The sequence below is a fragment of the Gracilinanus agilis genome, chromosome 4 (genome assembly GCF_016433145.1).
Source record: "Gracilinanus agilis isolate LMUSP501 chromosome 4, AgileGrace, whole genome shotgun sequence".
Taxonomy (NCBI): domain Eukaryota; kingdom Metazoa; phylum Chordata; class Mammalia; order Didelphimorphia; family Didelphidae; genus Gracilinanus; species Gracilinanus agilis.
The window spans coordinates 177,258,812-177,277,168 of record NC_058133.1 but is presented as its reverse complement, the minus strand read 5'-3'; the positions used below and the strand labels follow the sequence as shown (position 1 = coordinate 177,277,168).

Here is an 18,357-nt window from a genome sequence, read left to right as displayed (position 1 = left end):
TAGTCTGTGACCACTTTTCGAGAAAGATCTTTTAAGAGAAAGAACAAGTACTCCTCATTCCATTCCTAAGAGCCATCTCTTAAAAATTCTATTCTATCAATGTTCTGTCCTCTTCAGAATATATATATATATATATATATATATATATTTCTATTGTGTATACATACACACATATATATAATTATACATAATATCATATACACGGTTTTTCATCAGATTATGTACCGTTAATCTGTTCTATTTAGAGTATTATATATATATACATATTATTATACTATACATATGTAATATGAATATGACAGAACATTGATGGTCAAAAATAGAACTCTTAAGAGATGTTCCTTAAGAATAGAATGAGGAAGTATTTGCTCTTTCTCTTTAAAAAGATCTTTCTCAAAAAGTAGTCTCAGACCTCTGTTATTTCTTCTGTTCAATCTCTTCATTTGCCATATATGTGCACATATGTATACAAACACACACGTATCCATATAGTTATGGGGCAGTGGGAGGCTGACTTTCTAATAGAAGTAGAATTCTGGAAATAGAAGTCTTTTCTAAGATATATTGTTATAAAAATTTTAGCTTCTAATGCATCTGAGTCTGACCTTATTAATCTATAGACCATAATACCAAATTTTTTATCTGTAGAACATGTTATTCCTGGTCCTAAAAGTAAAATGTATTTCTCTGGGTGTAGAGTATGGAAAATCTACCCTTTAAATATTTTCCTTTCAGATTGGTTTGAAATTTTAATCAATATTTTAAAACTCTACTACTAATAAACACAGTATGTTAAAATGAAACAAGGTTACACCCTCATATTTCTACTAGTTTGAGGTTGTATGGTAAATGAAGGTGTTATGTTGGGAGACTTGGGTTTAGAAAAAGAAGATAAAAATAGGAAGGCCATGACAGCAGTCAGACAATAAACCTAGCAGAATACATAATAAAGAACAGGAAATGAGAAAGTTAATGCACAGAGATACAAAGTTATAAATAGTAAAAAAGGGTAGGCAAAAGAGAAAGGTATAATATTTAGAATGCAGCCTAGGAAAGAAATTAGGCTTTAATAAGCATTTATATAGTGCCTATTATGTACTAAGTGCTTATTTAACAAATATCTCATTTGATCCTCACAACAGTCCTACAAGGTTGGTTCTATTATTATCTCCATTTTAGAGGTAAGGAAACTGAGGCAAACAAAGGTTAAGTGGTCAGGATTACACAGCTAGTGTCTGAGGCCATATTTGAACTCAGGTCTTCCTTTTTATCCACTGTACCACCAGCTGCCCCACTTAACTAATTAAAACAGGAGTATGCCTAGATATTCTCAAACCTGTAGCAGGGCTGTATTCTATTAAAATCACCAACAGTTGTCCCTTTCCAATCGTCTACTCTGGGATTCAAAATTATAGCATAGTCCATACTTGCCATACATACTGTATAACTTTAAGATATGAATAGTCCAGCTAGCAATTAGAAATGAAATAGGTTAGAATCCAGATAAGCAATAGCCACTAAATACCTGAATGGAGATATCACACATCTGTAAAAGGAAAATTCTGAAAATAAATTTTTCTCCAAAAAAAAGTAAGAATTTTTAAAAATCTAATCTAAAGAACTGTTATACCATCTAAGTGAAATTATTTGCTAGATGGTGGTTTTTCTAAATAATAGATTAAGATTTAAAAGTATTTTTCCTTCGTTTAAAAACTCACTAAATAAGGACAAGCAAGGAAAAAAGCCATAAAGGAAAAAAAGAATGAAGACTTGAGTATTAATGTACTTAAAGGGGATATAGATATTAGATCCCATTTCTGTGTATATCAACAGGGGATCCATTTTCTAATCACTTTTCCTTGTGCTCACCAAGTAGTTGGAGATGGGCTGGTGTCAAAACTGAGATACTGCCAAATCTATGCCTTAGTTTCTTCATCAGAATCAATGACCACAACAGAAGTGTGCTGTGTTCCTTCTGATGAATATGCCCCCATTCCAATGCTACTTTTTCGACCTTCTTCACTTAAATCTTCACTTAATTATCACCTTACAGAAAAATATGAAGCCATCAACACTAAATTAAATTTACCACCTAATATTTAATTTTTCAAATCTCAAAAAACCCAAGTCCTCCTATTTTCATAATCTGAAGCACTTTGGAAGCTAATTAATCCCACAGGGAAGTTCCATAAGCCTTACCTCCAATATTCTTTTTCCCCCTATAATTCTAAAAAGTACAGAAATGCCAACAGGTAAAGTCTATACTGAAAGTTTCTATTACTATTTTAGTTGAAGGTAAAGTCAAATTGAATTGTTCTTATTATAATTTGTTGATCTCTCCCAGACCATCTTGCTTTGTAACCTATTGTCTCAATAGTCAAAGAATTAGAGATACTGCATCTTACTTCTGTGACTTACAGGAATTGTGCCAGAAGTTAAAATTATAAATACCTTTAAAATAAAATATTTATCAACTGACACGAACCTTCTCTTTTACAGGAATATGAAAGGTTCATTGTGCCGAGTAGCATATTCTTCTAGATAGATTGAACTGAAATAATTAAAATAATATAGGCTTTTGAATAGTAGCAATCTCTAAATGTTTTGCTTTATTATTGGAGGAAAGGCTGCCATTTGGATCTTAAGCAAACGTGCATCTTGTGTGCAGCTGTCAGAATTTTAATAAGCATTAACCTCTACTACTATACAAAGTTCAACAAAACAATTGTCTGGGGAAAAAGTGTAATAGCTCATTAAAAAAAATTTATGTTTGTATTTTGTTCCAAGATACATAATCATCCCTGTTTTTAATGTTACCATAAGAAACATATATGTGCAACATTTCTACCAAGATTTTTTGGAACTATTAACTTAGATTTGTCTCTCAGACTTCTATAGTCTTGTCCACTTTGTCCCAACGGATCCAAAATTCTACCATTTTGTCTTTGTGACTCTGGTTCCCCCTCCACTTTGATTTTCATCATGCTTCTTTCATATGTAACAAGTAATCCCATTTCATATTCCTTTATGGAAGTGAGGAGTCCTCTCTAGGTCCCTTCCCAAGAACTCTTAGTCTGGAAAAGTTCTGTGATCATTCTGAATATCCAAAGGTGTATCTCAGGAAGACCAAAGAATATGACAATGTAGGTGTAAATCTTGACATTCAATTGAACTTCAGTGTGGGTTTCAAGTCCAGAATTAAGCAAAGGAGAAGCCTGTTAGGTTGCTGGTGAACAGTGATGAGCTCTGATACTTAAGGCGTCTTCAGGGATGCAAGGCGAAAGCTTGACCACAGGAGCTGGGTTGAGAATGGGAATGGGATGGCAAGGTCTCAGGAAGAAAAATGACATATGGAAAGAGGACATGATAAGAGCCTAAAGAGATAAGGAAAGGTGGTCCTGATGTCTCAAAGGCCCTAATGTCTCCAGGAGTCTATAATAAGGCAAATGAGAAGCCCTCAAGGTATAGGCTTTCCACCTATGAAAAGTCTTAATGCAGGGGAAAATTGAGAACCTGTTCCCCCTTCCTCCCTTCCTCTTTTTTTCAGAAGCTCCCTTAAGAAGGAAAACTGAACTTTGAGAGGGTTGAGGCCCTGCCCCACCCCAGGCCGAGGAGTGAATCCCTCAGAGGTGGAGGCTAGGATGGGGAGGAGGCCTCTAGGTGTTAAGAGGCCCCAGCCAACTCACCGTGAGGCTCAGGCCGGGCCCCCGAGGGCGGGGGTGGCGGCGGTGGCTCCTGGTGCTGCAGTGGGGAGGTGGAAGCCGAGGCCGAAGCCGAGGCGGAGGTGAGCAGCAGCCTCTGGAAGCGGTTGGGCGGGCGGCAGGAGACCTCGAGGCCGGCCGCCAGCTTGGCCTTGTTGGCGCTGGTGAGGCGCTTGAGGTGCACCAGCAGCTGGGGCTGGTCCCGACGGAAGTGCGGGCTGTGGAAGTGATGCAGGGGCCCGTCGCCCGCCGGCCCGCCACCCCCCGGCCCTGGCCCGGGCCCCGCTGGCCCGGGCCCCCCGAGCACCACCTTGCGGAAGCCGTAGAGGTTGAGCTGACGGATGAAGCTCGTGAAGTTGGTGGTTTTGAAGAGCTCGGGCTCGGCCCCCCCCGCGCCGCCGCCCCCCCCCCCCCCCCCCCCGCCCCCGCCCCCCNCTTCCCATAAATAATAACAAAGAAAAATAACTTAAACGTTTCCAAAGTGACTTATATACAAATTATCTCATCTGATCCTTCTCTTCAACCTTGTAATGAAGGTATTACCCTTAATTTCCAAAAAAGAAAACTGAGGCTCAGAGAGGCTATATTTTGCTCAGAATCACATAGCTAATAAGTGTCAGAAGCAGAATTCAGAATTCTCCTGAATCCAAATCTAGCTCTTTCTGCTATAAAGGGTTGGCTGCCTCTATAACTAATGAACTGAATCTTCAGGTCAGTGGGAAAGAGCAGAAGTAGGAGTAATAATGTTTACAAAATAATCCCGAGTTAGTGTGAAAAACAGCTGAATCCTCAAATTCTTCTCTAATCTCAGCCTTCAGGCTAGCAAATGCTAAGAAGGAGAAAGAATATAAGAAATGGTCAACTGATAAGCACCCTCTAACTCAAAGTCCCTCCACTGAAAGGAGATCCAAGTCATTTCCATCAAAGGCTCCAAAGTAACACCTGAGCATCCAGTACTAAAGGAAGAACTGAAAGTATTCTCACTAACTCTATTCCCCAATACAAGGGAAAATCTTACACAGAAAAGGGAAGAAACAACCAGAAATAAAAGGTTAGGTCTGGAAAGTACCTAAATCCCCCACATTCCCCTCCTCCACCTCTTTTATCCTACTATCTTACCTCTCTGGAGCCAGGTAATCCATGTGCAACTAAATTACCTGCTGAAGGCTTGGGGAAACAGATAGGACCAATAATAAAGGGGGGAGATGGGGGAAGGAAACAAGGAATGGAAACACATAAAACCTTCATGGGAAAATAGGGACTGAGATAAACCATTCCAGGATTCCAAAAGAGCCCTGAGTTCAGAATTATTGGACACCTCATCAGTTCTACCCTGGATGGTAAAGGAAGGCTCACACATAGATGTTTTGAGGTTAAATCATCACCACAATGAGTTTATGGAACCTCTCCTCTTTCCTCCCAAAAAGCATCAGATGCTACCAACGTCTCACAAAGTAGAGTCACAAAGAGCATCAAACTAATGACAAAGCACCCAGACTAAATGAAGTAAGGAGGAGCCCAACCTCATGAAATTCTACCATGAATCCAGGGCAAATTAAAGTCCCTTGGGCAACCAAGAGAAAAGCCGGTGGTTATCAAAGCTGTGCTCAGAGTCCTAGGTAAGGTGCGGATTTCTGGAAAAATCTGCCCAATCCCAATGTAGTTAGTACTTCTAGGGATCGTCTCTGAGACTAGAGACCAGGCAAAGAACTGAAGGGAAGCAATAAAAAAAGAAGTGGGGAAGGGAAAGGCTTGAGGGAAGGAAAGAATGAAGAAGATAGCTTGGAGTGGGAGGTAGCAGGGAGGATGTGGGAAGCCTAAATGGAGCTCAGAACCTAGACTCTCTTTGGGGCTCCTAGATTGAGAAAGAAGGGAAAGTGAGCATAACTTGACTAGGGAAAGGACCTGTGATGAAGAAGAACTTGAGGGAGCCAGGTTAGAAAGAACCATGGGGCTATGAATACTCACCATCCTACCGTGGTGAGAGTCCTGGCTGCCTGCTTCTCACTGTGATGAAAATAAAGAAGTGAAGGAAAAAAAAGTCAGGATCAGTGAACAGAAGCACTTTTCTCATCATGCAATCAAGGGATCACATTGGTCTAATCCAGCCCTTCCCCAAAACTCTCCCACCCTAGAATCCAGCTTCCCCATAAGTCATTAAAGCACTAGCTAAGGCAATGGAGCTCTAGAATATAAAAGGTTAGCAGCTAAGTTCCTCTCCTTTAGTGTCAATTCTCCAAAACATGGAAGAGGCTTTACAAGCATAGAGATGCAACTTATCCATGGAGTTAACCAGGAAATCAGTGATTCACAATCCAAATGTCTACCTCTCAGGCTCCAGAGGATAAACACATAGGATTCCAAAACCTATTACCTGATAAGGGCAGCCACCCCAGGACCTCAGGGACTGAGAGCCCCCAAGGATGTGAAAATTCCCAACCCTGACTCACTCCTGGAATGCTTTGCTCCAGCCTCTTTCTCCTGTAGCCCCAGGGAAGTTTATAAAACCCAAAGGACTGGTGGCCTGGAGTCTGTGGGGCTGGGAGCACACACCTGACCTGTTTACTGTGAGCAAAGTCCAGGACAGAGGACAAGAGATAGATTAGAGCCTACAACCAGAGGGCAGCCAGAAATGAAAGGGGCTGACCAGGAATAATTGGCCTGAGTCAGAAATAGAAGGTACTAGGAGGAGGTCACCCACTCAATTCTGGTAGCGGGAAGGACCAGCTATAGGTGAGAATAAAGCCCCAAAAGCAGGCAAACCATTTTCAACTGGCTTTGACCGACAGTTTTGAGAATCGGGGCTTCCCTCCCAACCCCTCTCTGAGGTACCAGCAGAGCTGAAAAGCAGCATTCTTCTCCCACCTGCCGCCCAAACTCAGGGGGCGCCTGCTGCAGGAGTCCTCCCCCCATCCCCCAAGAAGGCTTCAGGGAGAAAGGCCTCGAAGGGAGGGCGCTCCCATCTCCTAGGGCCTGATCCTCCTCACCCACTCCGACCCTCCCTACGTGCCCAGGGCCTCCCAAGGACCCAACGCCGCCTCTGGGGAGGGGCAGGGCTGCGGCCCCTGAGGTAGAGAAAGCGCAGGCAGCACGGCGGGCGAGGGGCCAGGGCCAGGCCATGCAGCCGGGGACTTTCCCCGCCCCCCTCGCCCTGGGAACCCAGCCAGTTGAAGGCTTCCCCAGCGGGACGGGCACCGGGTGGGACGGAAGCCCGGGCGCCCAGGTGCCCAGGTCCGGGGGCGGGGCCTGAAGCCTCAGGGGGCGGGGCATCGAGTGACAGGGGGCGGGGCCCTAAAGCAGCCGGTGGGGGCGGGGCGGGGACTTAGCGGTTCCCGGGCCGAACAAGCTATGCGCGGGACGCGGTGACTCACCGGGGCCGGGGCCGCGTCTGCCCGACCCTCCGAGGCCGCGTTCCCACCACTTCCGTCTCCCGCAGCTGCTGAGGCCGCGCAAACGGGACCCTGCCACGGGGCCCCTACTCCTCAGCCAATCATATTCTCGCCTGTGCCCGCCCTGGCCAATGGCCACGCTTAGTCCCTCCCCGCCCACACCGCGCAGCCGTCGCCCTCGCTCTGGACGCTGCTCATAGGCTCTGATGGGCAGACGCCTTCCCAGACCTTCAGCCTATCAGGTGATGACAGAAAAGACGGTATCCAGAGAGAGGAGGCGCGGAACCCAAGGAAGAGAAAGAACCAATGGGAAATCACAGCGCGTCCCTGCGGCAGCCAATGAGAAGGCAGCAATGGACGGACTGTCAGTTCTGGGAACCGGAAATGAGGTTGGTCGGTCGCCTACCGGCTGCGCCATGAAAGGCGGGGTTTTAACAACTACCTCCAGAAGCTCCCGGCCTGCTTAGTAATTACCCGCGCGCCTTTTCTACGCTTCTAAGTCTCACCTTTTCTGTCCCCGGCTCGTCCTGTGGCGACTGAGATTAATGGAGTGTGACCCGGAAAATAAGAAGCCCCGGGAGACGGAGGCCTAGTCTTAGCTTATTCTCCTCTCTGGGCACCTAAGCCTTCTCTTTTTTCTTTCTTCATGTGCTCATCCCTTAGCTCCTGACCCCGGCCCTCCTCCCTCTTCCTTCACTGTTTTCGCTCCCTAGCTCTTCCTCCCCTTTCTTCCTCTTCCCTCCTTCCTCCTCTTCTCCCCCCCTTCCTATCTTTCCTCTTTTCCGCCTCACAGGCTCTTAATCTCTTTTCCTTTTTCTCCCCCTTTCCCCTCCTCCTCCCTTCTTTTGTCCCCCCTTTCCCTCCCCTTTTCTCCCCAACTTCGTTCCGCTGAAGCTCCTCTTAGGTCTACCTTTCTCTCCTTTACCTCACACCTCCTCGAGACCCTCTCCTCCCTAACCACTTCACCTAGCTAGGTGGCGCAGTGGCTAGAGCATTAAACCTGGAGTCAAGGAAGACCCGAGTTCAAATTTTCTAGCTGGGTGAGCAAGTTGCTTAACATCTCTCTGCCTGCTCATCCTCAACATTAAGGGTAATAGCACCTGCCTTACAGTAGGGTTGTTGTGAAGATCAAATGAGGCATTGGTAAAAAGCACTTAACACAGTGTATGCTAGGCGCTAGCCATATCTATCCTTATTCCTTCCCTACCTCCCTTACCTCACTCTTCTTTCCTACCTTCTACTTGTGCCTTTATATTCCAGCCCTTACATCGAAGTGCCAAACCTCCAGAGAGCTGAGCTAAGCTGATCCTGATAAGTCTTGCTCTGGGGCAGGGATACCAGATGCAAGAAATGGGGAATTTTCTGAGCAGCCACCAGAAACTGAGGCTTCCACATTTTTGGCCCCAGGGTACCTACTCCTAACCCAGGTAGAGAGTCCTGACCTGCAGGCTTCATCCCAGTCTAACCTGGGCCTCCCTCCTCAGGATTGGGGGATGGGAGGGGTGGTGAACTAGCCTGGCAGTGAGGGGAGAAGCAAAAATAAGCAGTTGTGTTCAAGTGTGAACAAGCCAGGTTCATTAGTGTGTTTCTCTGCAGTGGAGCCTGGCACTGAGCCTTCACTGTAATGTATATAGCTTGATTCAGCACATAATACTGCCAGGAAAACCAGACTTTACAACCTTAAATATGTATTATAAAAAATAATGACTTATGTAAAAGAATGCTATCCACATTGAGAGAAAGAACTATGGGAGTAGAAATGCAAAAGCAAAACATTTGACATCACTTATCATATGTATATATGGGTATGTGATTTGGGGTTTAAAAGGCTTTAAGAAATCACTATAGCAAAAATGAATAATATGGAAAAATAGGCATCAAGTGATAACATTTGTACAATCCAGTGGAATTGCTCCTCAGCTCTGGGAGGGGGGAAGGAAGAAGGGAGGGAAAGAAAATGAATCATGTAAACATGGAAAAATATTTAAAAAACTAATGGTGCCATCCCTCCACGCCTCACCGTGGTGTGGGAAGACCTTGATTTCTAGAAGACTAGCCAAAATTGACAGGTTCTTAGGTATGACCTGGTGATCAGCTTAGACTGAACTTGGTTACTAGGTGATCAATTTTTTCAGACCTAGCAACTTATAAAAAACAACAAAGCTAGAAAGTGGTTACTTATGAATGTGTTAGGGATATCCACAGTGATGAAATCATAAAAATAAAAAACTTAGGATATGATTACTTAAAAGACCCTTCTTGTACATTATCCTTTTCCCCAAGTGACAAGTACCCTTGACTTCCTACCTCTAATCCTAGCTGTACTGATATCTTTCTGCCCACCTGAGAAAAAAAAGAAGTAGGCCTAAATTCCCAGTCAACCTTCAGGCTACAGCCTAAAAAAGCTGAGATTAGAAAAAGGAGAGTACAGTTGTGGAAGTCAAGGTCAGATTCCGATTCGTTAGACTTTATTTCTTATGAGTCTCTAGGGAGGCAGCAGGGACGTAAGGCGAAGTGGCAGTAGCTTGAGGGGCCAGAGCAGATCAAGAGCTGGGAAGGGCCAGGAGAAAGAGGAGGAGACATACATCCAAAGAAAGGGAACTAACAGTTCTTCTTTTGTTTCTGGAGTTTGTACAGCATCTCCTGCATCCTTCGCAACTGAAACAGATAAGCACATTGAGCTGAACCCTTATTTTTGGAGTTCCTCAAAGTTCTGCTTCCACAAACCAGATCCTTCATGGCCACATAGCTCTAGAAGAGAGTGAGGCAATCTTGTCCAACAGTTATCAGAGGTCAATCCCTAAAATCTTTTCAAGGGATTTATGAGGTTTCAAAACCATTGTAAAAATGCTATAATGTTTTAATTTCCAAATATAGTAAATACTGATAGACAAAATCTACAAAAATATATGGGGAGGAGGGCAGAGTCAGTCATTTTAAGGAATTCTGAGAACAAAAGTTTAAGAACTACTAGACCTACCCCTTCACAGAACTCTAGCAAGATCTCCTATTTTCATGGCAACACACATACACACACCCTCCTGACCTTACTCCCCAATGCAAGGTTATTTGGGAAGATCACTGCTAGAGTGGAGGGTTCAAGGAGGGGGTCTCATAGCTTCCTATTTTAACTATCTTTGCTAGGCTCAGATAATCTTATGCTCTTGAAGGATTACTAGTGCTGTTGGGCCCTCTATATTAGCACCCTGGGGTAACCCTGGTTGCAGAGGCCTAATTTTGGTTCTCACACATGAGGTAAAAGACCTAGCAAAAAATTTATCAAAAGTGGAACAGTGTCTGAACCTTTCCACTATTCCCATGAAATTTAGCACTGGTTTGCAGATGGGGGAGAACAGTATTGAAGGCTCTGACTTGGACTTGGACTACCTTGAACCAACAACCCAACCCCTTCACCCATCCTGCTCTTACCTCCTCATCTTTCTCCCGGAGCAGCTTCTCAGTCTCTACGTCAATCCCAGGCAGGAATGCTGGGATGGTGAAGTCAGTAACATTGTCCCGAGTCAGCTTGCTGAGAGGTCAGGGGAAATGGGTGCCAATAAGGGCAAGGAGACTCCAGGGCTCTGCCTGGATTCGGCCCTAGGGCCTGAAGGAGCAGGAGTGGAGGGTCTGCTCCCATCCACACCTGCCAACAGCTCTGCTTGGGCTCCTGGGGTTGGCTCTTCCCTTCCCGTCTGCCCTCCCCCCGGGCCCCCTTCCTGGCCATACTTGCGAGTTCTTTCCTTCACCACCATTCGAGTCATGCTCTGGATACATTGTGCCCGATAGTTCTCATAATGTATTTCCCTTGTCACATCCTTAAGATCCTGCATGTGAGTGCGTACCAGCATGGTCCTCAACTTCACAAAGTCGCAATGCCCCGGATTTTCCACTGCATAGCAAGGCTGGGAATCAGCCTAGGTTGGGGCCAGGGGGAGGCAACTGAGAGCAAGGAAGTACCCTCCCTTCCCTGGCCCCACAAATCTCCAGAGTTTTACCTTCTACAATACCCCAAGGATAGAGCCGTCCTCTAACACGCCGCCCTTTGGCCTCCACCACTGTGTTGCTGCCAATGACAGCAAAAGGGATACTGTCCTGGAAGAAGGCAGGGTTCCCATTAGTGCCCAACCAAACCTGCTCACCTTTGAGGCCTCACCTACCCTTCTGACCAGAGCACTTTAATCTCCAAGTATCAGGACCTGGTGTAACCAGCCTCTAAGGTAATCTTGAGTCCTTCAGAGCTGTGCTGGAGCCAGTTCATACTGGCTGGTGAGAGCCAATTGTTAAATTTTCAGTGTGACCATTTTCAGTTGTCGTTCTCAGTCATGTCCAATTCTTCAAGACCCCATTTGGAATTTTCTTGGCAAAGATACTGAAGTAGTTTGCCATTTCCTTCTCCAGATCATTTTATAGATGGAAACTGAGGCAAATAGGGTTAAGTGACTTGCCCAGGGTCACACAGCTATTAAGTTTCTGAGGCCAAATCTGAACTCAGGAAGATGAATCTTCCTGACTCCAGGTATGGCACTCTGTCTGCTGTGCCACCTAGCTGACCATTTACAACTTGGAAATTGGCAAATGCTACAAATCAGGACTTGATTTATGCTTTGTTGATTGTCTAGACTTAAGAAAGTAATGGAGAAAGTGTTAATAATGCAGATTACATTTTAAAATGTGTCTGTGTACATTCTCCCACCCACCCACCAAAGAAAGCAGATTGTTAAACATTTACCAGGGCATCACTAGTCCTTCCCCACCCCAACTGCTCACTCTGCCACAAACCTACTCTTCAGTCCAGAAGAAATGGGATGGGCTAACTAGAATGAAGGAAGAAAGGGAGTTTCTGAATAGGACAGGAGGCGCCTAGGCTAACTACACTCATCTCAAGGGTCTCCACCTTCAGAGTCTGGTCCTGTAACTTGAGTTCCTCATCTTCATCGGAGTCACAGGCTGGGAACTGGTAGATCTGGATTCCAAAATGCTCAATTTCCTCTCGAATCTGAGCAAGAACACAAGTTGTGTTAGGATAGGAAAATAGAAAGGGCATGTTTCCCAGAATCCACACTTCCCTTCTTATCCATCCCATCCACCAATGCCCCCACCACTTGCCTCACCTTTCGTTTCTTGTGCTCTACTTCATTGGGTGTCAGAGTGTCGGCCTTGGCCAAGATGGGCACAATGTTGACTCGATGATGTAGAGCCCTCATGAATTCCACATCCAAGGGTCGGAGCCTGGGACAGTGGGGAAAGAAGAAATGGCTCCTGGACCAATAGCTGTACTACAGCTCTCTCCACTTCAATAACCTAGCCCCAGGGGACTCAGAAGGGTCAAAGGCCTTGCTCAATAATGTCCCCAAACAAAGGAAACATACCCATGGCCAAAAGGAGAGATGAAGTAGAGGCAGCAGTGCACCCTGTTATCCTGAATGTTCTTTCGATTGAGACCACTTTCATCCCGGAAATACTGTTCAAACTGCTGGTCAATATAATCTGCCACAGGCTTCCAGCTGGGGCAGGGATGCACAGAAAAAAGCATGGAGACTTCATGAACACTCACTGGTTCATGCATTCAACAAACATGTAAGAAATGCCTACTCTGTACTGAGCATTATGTACACCCTAGGACTGATGGGAGCTCTACCTGAGTGGTCTGGAGGGGTAACCCAAGGACCCACCATGTGATTTACAGCAACAAGTCCCATTTTTGTTCCCTTGTATTCTGCTTATAATAAATTTTATTGGTTCTTATTTATTTGTTTTCATTTATTATTTATTGGTTCTCACTAAAAAGCAAGCAGCATGGTGTAGTGGATAGAGAACCAGTCTTGGAATCAAGAAGATTCAGTTTCAAGAATTACCTCTTACACATACTACCTGTGTGGTGATACTCAAGTACTTAGCCTCTAACTAGCCTAGGCAACTCTAAGGCTATGGACTGCAGATTAGTAGTTAATTTTTATTGGTGGAGAGTGTTTCCACACTGGAAAACACCATACACTAATGGGATGACAGGTCTGGAGAAAATAACTTTATGGTCTCAGAAAAAAATAACTCAATCCAGGGCTGGGCATGTAGTAGTTATCCAGTATACATGATTCTTGTTTGAAGAGGGTAGACAAACAAAAAGAGGAGAAGAAGGAAACTGGAACATCACAGAAAGACACCAATAAAAAGTCACTAAGGCCAGATGAGCTCTGAGCTATGTTTGATTAAAAACATTGGTGACATGTTCATTTCCATCTTCATGCCTTTACTCTCCCTATTCTCTCTGCCTCATGTCTTCCTTTTACCCTATCCAGAACAATAGCAGATACTTAAATCACATTTGAAGATTTGATTTACAGAGCATTAGACATACATGATCTTCATAGGATCCTCACAACCCTGTAAAATAGGTAATCCAATTTGTCTTCATTTTATAGAGGAAGAAACAGACACAGAGAGGTTAGGTGACTTGCTCAGGACAACAAAGGTGGCATTTGAGCAGAAGTCTGCCTAAATTATGGATATGATTCATTATACTATACTACCTCTAAACATCCTCCAAAACCCAGTTCAAGTCCTACTTCCTCCTCACCTAACCTAATCTGAAGGGCTTGGCTTCCCCACGCTCCCTCATCCTATAAAATCTCATAGCACTCCTGAACATAACCTGCAATTTGGCACTTAATTATATGTGATAGCTTACTGTTTTCTAGTAGTCTCATTGGTGTGGAAGTCATAAATTCTGGAACTGGAAAGGACCTTAAATATCATCCAATCTAACTTCATTTTACAAATGAAAAAAACTAAGGCCTGAGAGATCAGGAACCAGAATCACAGGATTTCAGAATTAGAAGGGACTTGTATAAATGGAGATTTTGAACCTTGGACTTCATCCCCCACAAGTCCCTTAGTATTTCCCAAAATTCCCTTAAATCTCTCCTGTGCCTCCATGTTTGTGTGGTCACTTTATTATTTTATAAGTTCTGTAGTAACTCCCACTCTCTCCTTCACAAGTGCGGCTGAAGTTATTTTACTACCTTTTCACTCTAGTTTTTTATGTTAGTTTATTATTAATAAAAATTTATACAATAGTTAATTCTTATATATTAATTTTCATCTTTACATTTATGGCAACCACAAAGGGACTTATGGGGGATGAAGTCCAAAGTTCAAAATCTCCATTTATACAGACTTCAGTGACCATCTAATCTATCTCATGTCCAAAATTAATCTACCCATAACACACCAGATAAGAGATGGGCCTTTCAATCAAGGAGATTGAAAGCTCCCAATGAAGAGGGAATCCACTACCTGCTAAATCTAACCATTTTACTTTGGGACAGCGCTAATTCTTGGGAAGTTTATCCTGTCATCCAGACTACATTTGCCTCCTTGCTACTTTTATTCATTGCTCCTGGTTCTGACCTCTAGGAGAAAAGAGAATAAGTCTAAGCCCTCTTAATGTAGCAGCCCCTCATCAGATATCCTTCATGAGTCTTCTATTCCCTAGACTAAACATTCCCAGTACCTTTCATATAGGAGAAGCAATCAAGGCCATACTTTTTTTTTAAACCCTTACCTTCCATCTTAGAATCAATACTGTGTATTGGTTCCAAGGCAGAAGAGCAGTAAGGAGGGCTAGGCAATGGGGGTTAAGTGACTTGCCCAGGGTCACACAGCTAGGAAGTGTCTATATATTGACTCTAAGGCAGAAGAACTAGGAAATGTCTGAGCCCAGATTTGAACCCAGGACCTCCTTTCTCTAGGCCTGGCTCTCAATCCACTGAGCCACCTAGCTGCCCCCAAGGCCATACTTTCACCATCTTTATGCCTTCCTTCTAGACACTGTCTAGCTTATCTACATCCTTCTTAAACTGTGACCCTTATATATTCTAGACATGGTCTGACCTGCCCTAAGTCACACTACCAGCCAACGGCAGGGCACAGATTCAATTCCGAGTCTTCTGATTCTCATTCTCCTTATCTCACACACTTTTCCTTGTTTCTCCCAAACAGGCCATCTGCCATCTGCTCTTCATATCTCTTTACTTATCATGTACGAGGCTCAGCCCTAGCACAATACAAGGGGTATATGTGTATATATATATATATATATATATATATATATGTTCTCAGAAAAAAAATGCTTTTTGATTGATTGAGGGAAAGAAAGTGAGAGGACTTAGGGATATGCTGCTGGATAGAGGAAAAAGAGAGATGGCTTCAGGACATGTAAGCAAGTGTGGCACAGACAGAAATCTGTCCAGATCCAGAGCTTTGGAGAAAGTTCCAAAAGTCTGGCATGTTGTGACAAATTCATTGAACGCAAAAGGGCTGTTATATGACCTCAAAAATGCCCATAATGCACTCACTCTGCAAACTTTAAAGCACTACATGGATGTTAGCTACCACTGACAGTTTCTATACACTTGTTCCTGTGTGTAAGTGTGGCTACAGGATTTAGTGAAAAGAGTGCCAGATTTAGAACTTGGAAAAACCCTTTGAATCCAGTATCTGACACTAGCATTGTGACCATGAGCAAGTCACTTAATACTCCCTGTCTCATCTGTAAAATGAGGATAAAAATCTTTATAGAACCTACCTTATGTGGTTATTGAAAAGATCAAATAATTTATAATTATAAAATAATTTATGTAAAGCATTTTGCAAGCCATAAAACACTATATAAAAGTCATTAGATAATATATAAACCTCATATGTACCTAGCACTGTGCTATAGGGAAATGTAAGGCCTGCCAGAGTTTCCAGAATAGGTGGGGAGGCAAATTGCATAGAGGCGAAACTAATAATTAGCAATAATCAATCAATCCACATATGCCTCTGACATATAACTATAACTCATGCTGGTCATTTAGCCCCTTGGAACTATAGCCAAGGCTATACACATTGCAGCATAAATGCTAGCTTCTATCAGTGGAGGGAAGTTTGTCACCAGCAAGTTCACTATACCAGTGAAATCACAGGTTCTGTACCTACTCATCTCCCCCATTCCTATGAGGGACTAGTAATACAAATACAAAAAATGGGACACTTCCTTTTCTCAGTTTGCTTAAAGACAAGACAAGTAGAGCAGGAGGAGCTCTCGGAGAAGCAAAGATTATCTAGCCTCTTTGAGAATGTATTATATGTGTAAAAAACTGGGGCGGGGGGGAGGGGCAGGCAGCTAGGTGGCTCAGTGGGAAGAGAACCAGGCCTGGAGGTGGGTTCAAATCTGGCCTCAGATGTATGACCCTGGGCAAGTCACCTAACCCAATGGTCCTTACACTCCTGTCTTGACTTGTTACTAAGACAGAAAGTAAGAATTTTAAAATATATATATATATATAATATATAATATATAGTGTTGTATAGAAAATATGTATATACATATACATTTATGCATTCCCTTCATTCCCATAAATATAACTATTATAGAAGTTACTAAAGTACCTGGAAAAAATAAGGACAGCCAAGGTAAATACATGGCAAGGTCCTCACTCAAAAACCTTTAGTAGTTCCTGTTCCCATAGGCTCAAATACACACTTTTCAGCCTGCCATTTTAAATCCCTTTATACTCTACCTGAGGCCTTCATTTCCAAACTTATTTCGTATTACTTCCTTTCACAAATTCTCTCCTGCCTCCCTTTCTAGTGTAATGCAATCCCTCTTTCCCAAGGGCCACTTAGAAATCTCTTTTAAGAGAGGCTGGTATTGCCTCATCCATGATCCTGAAGGGGTTGCTATTCTCTCCCTCCTCAAATTATACTGTATTTATGAATCTGTGTGAATGATATATCCCCTTCAGAGGAAGGTTAAACTCATCGAGAAGGGATTGTTTGCTTTTTGTCTTTATCTCCTCAGTGAATTCAGTGCCTGGTTCACAGTAGTCTTCTCTTCCTCAAGTCATAATATTGATGCTCCCCTCAAATACTCTAACTTATCTGTTCCATAATCCACTCAATTACCATGACGTTATTTATACTCCTCCATTTCATTTAAGCTATATAAAGATAAAACCTTGGCTGTGCTATCACCTCACCATCCACTTCTCTGTTGAAGAACTTTGAAATTCCTTTATTTGATGATAAGCTTTTCCCATTCTAGTTTCCCTATGTCTTTTGATCCCTAACCCTGTTCTTTATCCTGACCAGGATTCTCCATTCCTTCTACCCTTCTGCTCTTCTCTGGCAATCACTCCTGAACTGGATTCCTTCCCTATAACTAGTGGCACAGTAGATAAAAAGCTGAACCTAGAGTTGGGAATATCTGAGTTCAAATCTGGTCTCAGGTACTTATTGTGTAACTCTGGCCAAGTCACTTAAACCTCTTTTCACCTCAATTTCCTCAACTATAAAATGAAGATAATAATAGCAACTACTTAAAAAGGTTTTTATAAGGAACAAATGTCATGTTTTTTAAAAAACTCTTCTGTCTTAGAAGCAATACTAAGTATTGGTTCCAAGACAGAAGAACAGTATAAGCTAGGTAACTGAGGTTAAATGACTTGCCCAGGATCACACAGCTAAAAAGTATCTGAGGCCAGATTTGAAACCAGGATCTCCCTTCTTCAGACCTGGCTTGCTCTCTACTAAGTCTCCTTGCTACCCCTGAGATAATATCTCTTTAAATGCTCAGTATAGTGCCTGAAACATATTAGATGCTATATAAATGCTTGTTTTATTCTCCTTTCCCCTATCTCAAACCTTGGTAAACCAACTCAACTTACACTATTCCTCTACCCTCTAATCCTTTGCCCTTTTTGTCCAAATGTCATGCTAAACTCCAACCTTGGCTAAATCCCACCACCCTTATCCTTCACTTCTGTTCCTGTGCTATGGAACAGAGCAAGAGAAAATCATGAAACCATGCTGGCTGAGCTCACTTCAAATCTATCCTGCCTAATTCTTAATTGAACCTTCACTGCAGCAAGACAAGGATTCTATTCCTCCCTAATCATGTCTCTTTACAACTACCTATGGAAGCTCTTCCAAATCTTTCTGACCCTCCTTAAGCCTCTCAATAGCATAACTTCCTCCCCCTACCCCCATACTGAGGGCCTTGCCTCCTTTCCTCTCCCAAAAAATGTGAGGTCGTTCTTGGAGAGCTTCCCTTTCTTCCCTTCTCTCTACCTACCATTATTTAACACCTTCTAGCACTACCTCCTTTCACTCTGATCTTGTGCGAAGAGGAAACCAAAGCAAACACCTCAACATGTACTCTTGATCTCATCCCATCCCATATTCTCCAGAAGATTGCACCCACTATCATCCCCATGTTCTCTCAT

General features: G+C 43.3%; 2 protein-coding genes across 2 annotated transcripts in view; both read right to left on the bottom strand.

Annotated features, from left to right (window-relative positions):
- HSF5 (heat shock transcription factor 5) overlaps positions 1 to 4,976 on the bottom strand; it is a 37,671-nt gene extending 32,695 nt beyond the window's left edge. Inside the window, exons 1-2 of the mRNA XM_044675066.1 lie at positions 4,859 to 4,976; positions 3,687 to 4,136 (exon numbers count right to left, since the gene is read on the bottom strand). Of these exons, the coding sequence (XP_044531001.1) occupies positions 3,687 to 4,136; positions 4,859 to 4,976 (568 nt within the window). The remainder of the gene's footprint in view (positions 1 to 3,686; positions 4,137 to 4,858) is intronic.
- Positions 4,977 to 9,536: 4,560 nt separating this feature from the next.
- The window catches only part of LOC123247454 (septin-4), a 16,108-nt gene continuing 7,287 nt past the window's right edge, over positions 9,537 to 18,357 (bottom strand). The window contains exons 5-11 of the mRNA XM_044676352.1: positions 12,460 to 12,594; positions 12,202 to 12,319; positions 11,985 to 12,086; positions 11,086 to 11,182; positions 10,840 to 10,979; positions 10,520 to 10,615; positions 9,537 to 9,748 (exon numbers count right to left, since the gene is read on the bottom strand). Coding sequence (XP_044532287.1) covers positions 9,692 to 9,748; positions 10,520 to 10,615; positions 10,840 to 10,979; positions 11,086 to 11,182; positions 11,985 to 12,086; positions 12,202 to 12,319; positions 12,460 to 12,594 — 745 coding nt within the window. The 3' untranslated portion in view covers positions 9,537 to 9,691. The remainder of the gene's footprint in view (positions 9,749 to 10,519; positions 10,616 to 10,839; positions 10,980 to 11,085; positions 11,183 to 11,984; positions 12,087 to 12,201; positions 12,320 to 12,459; positions 12,595 to 18,357) is intronic.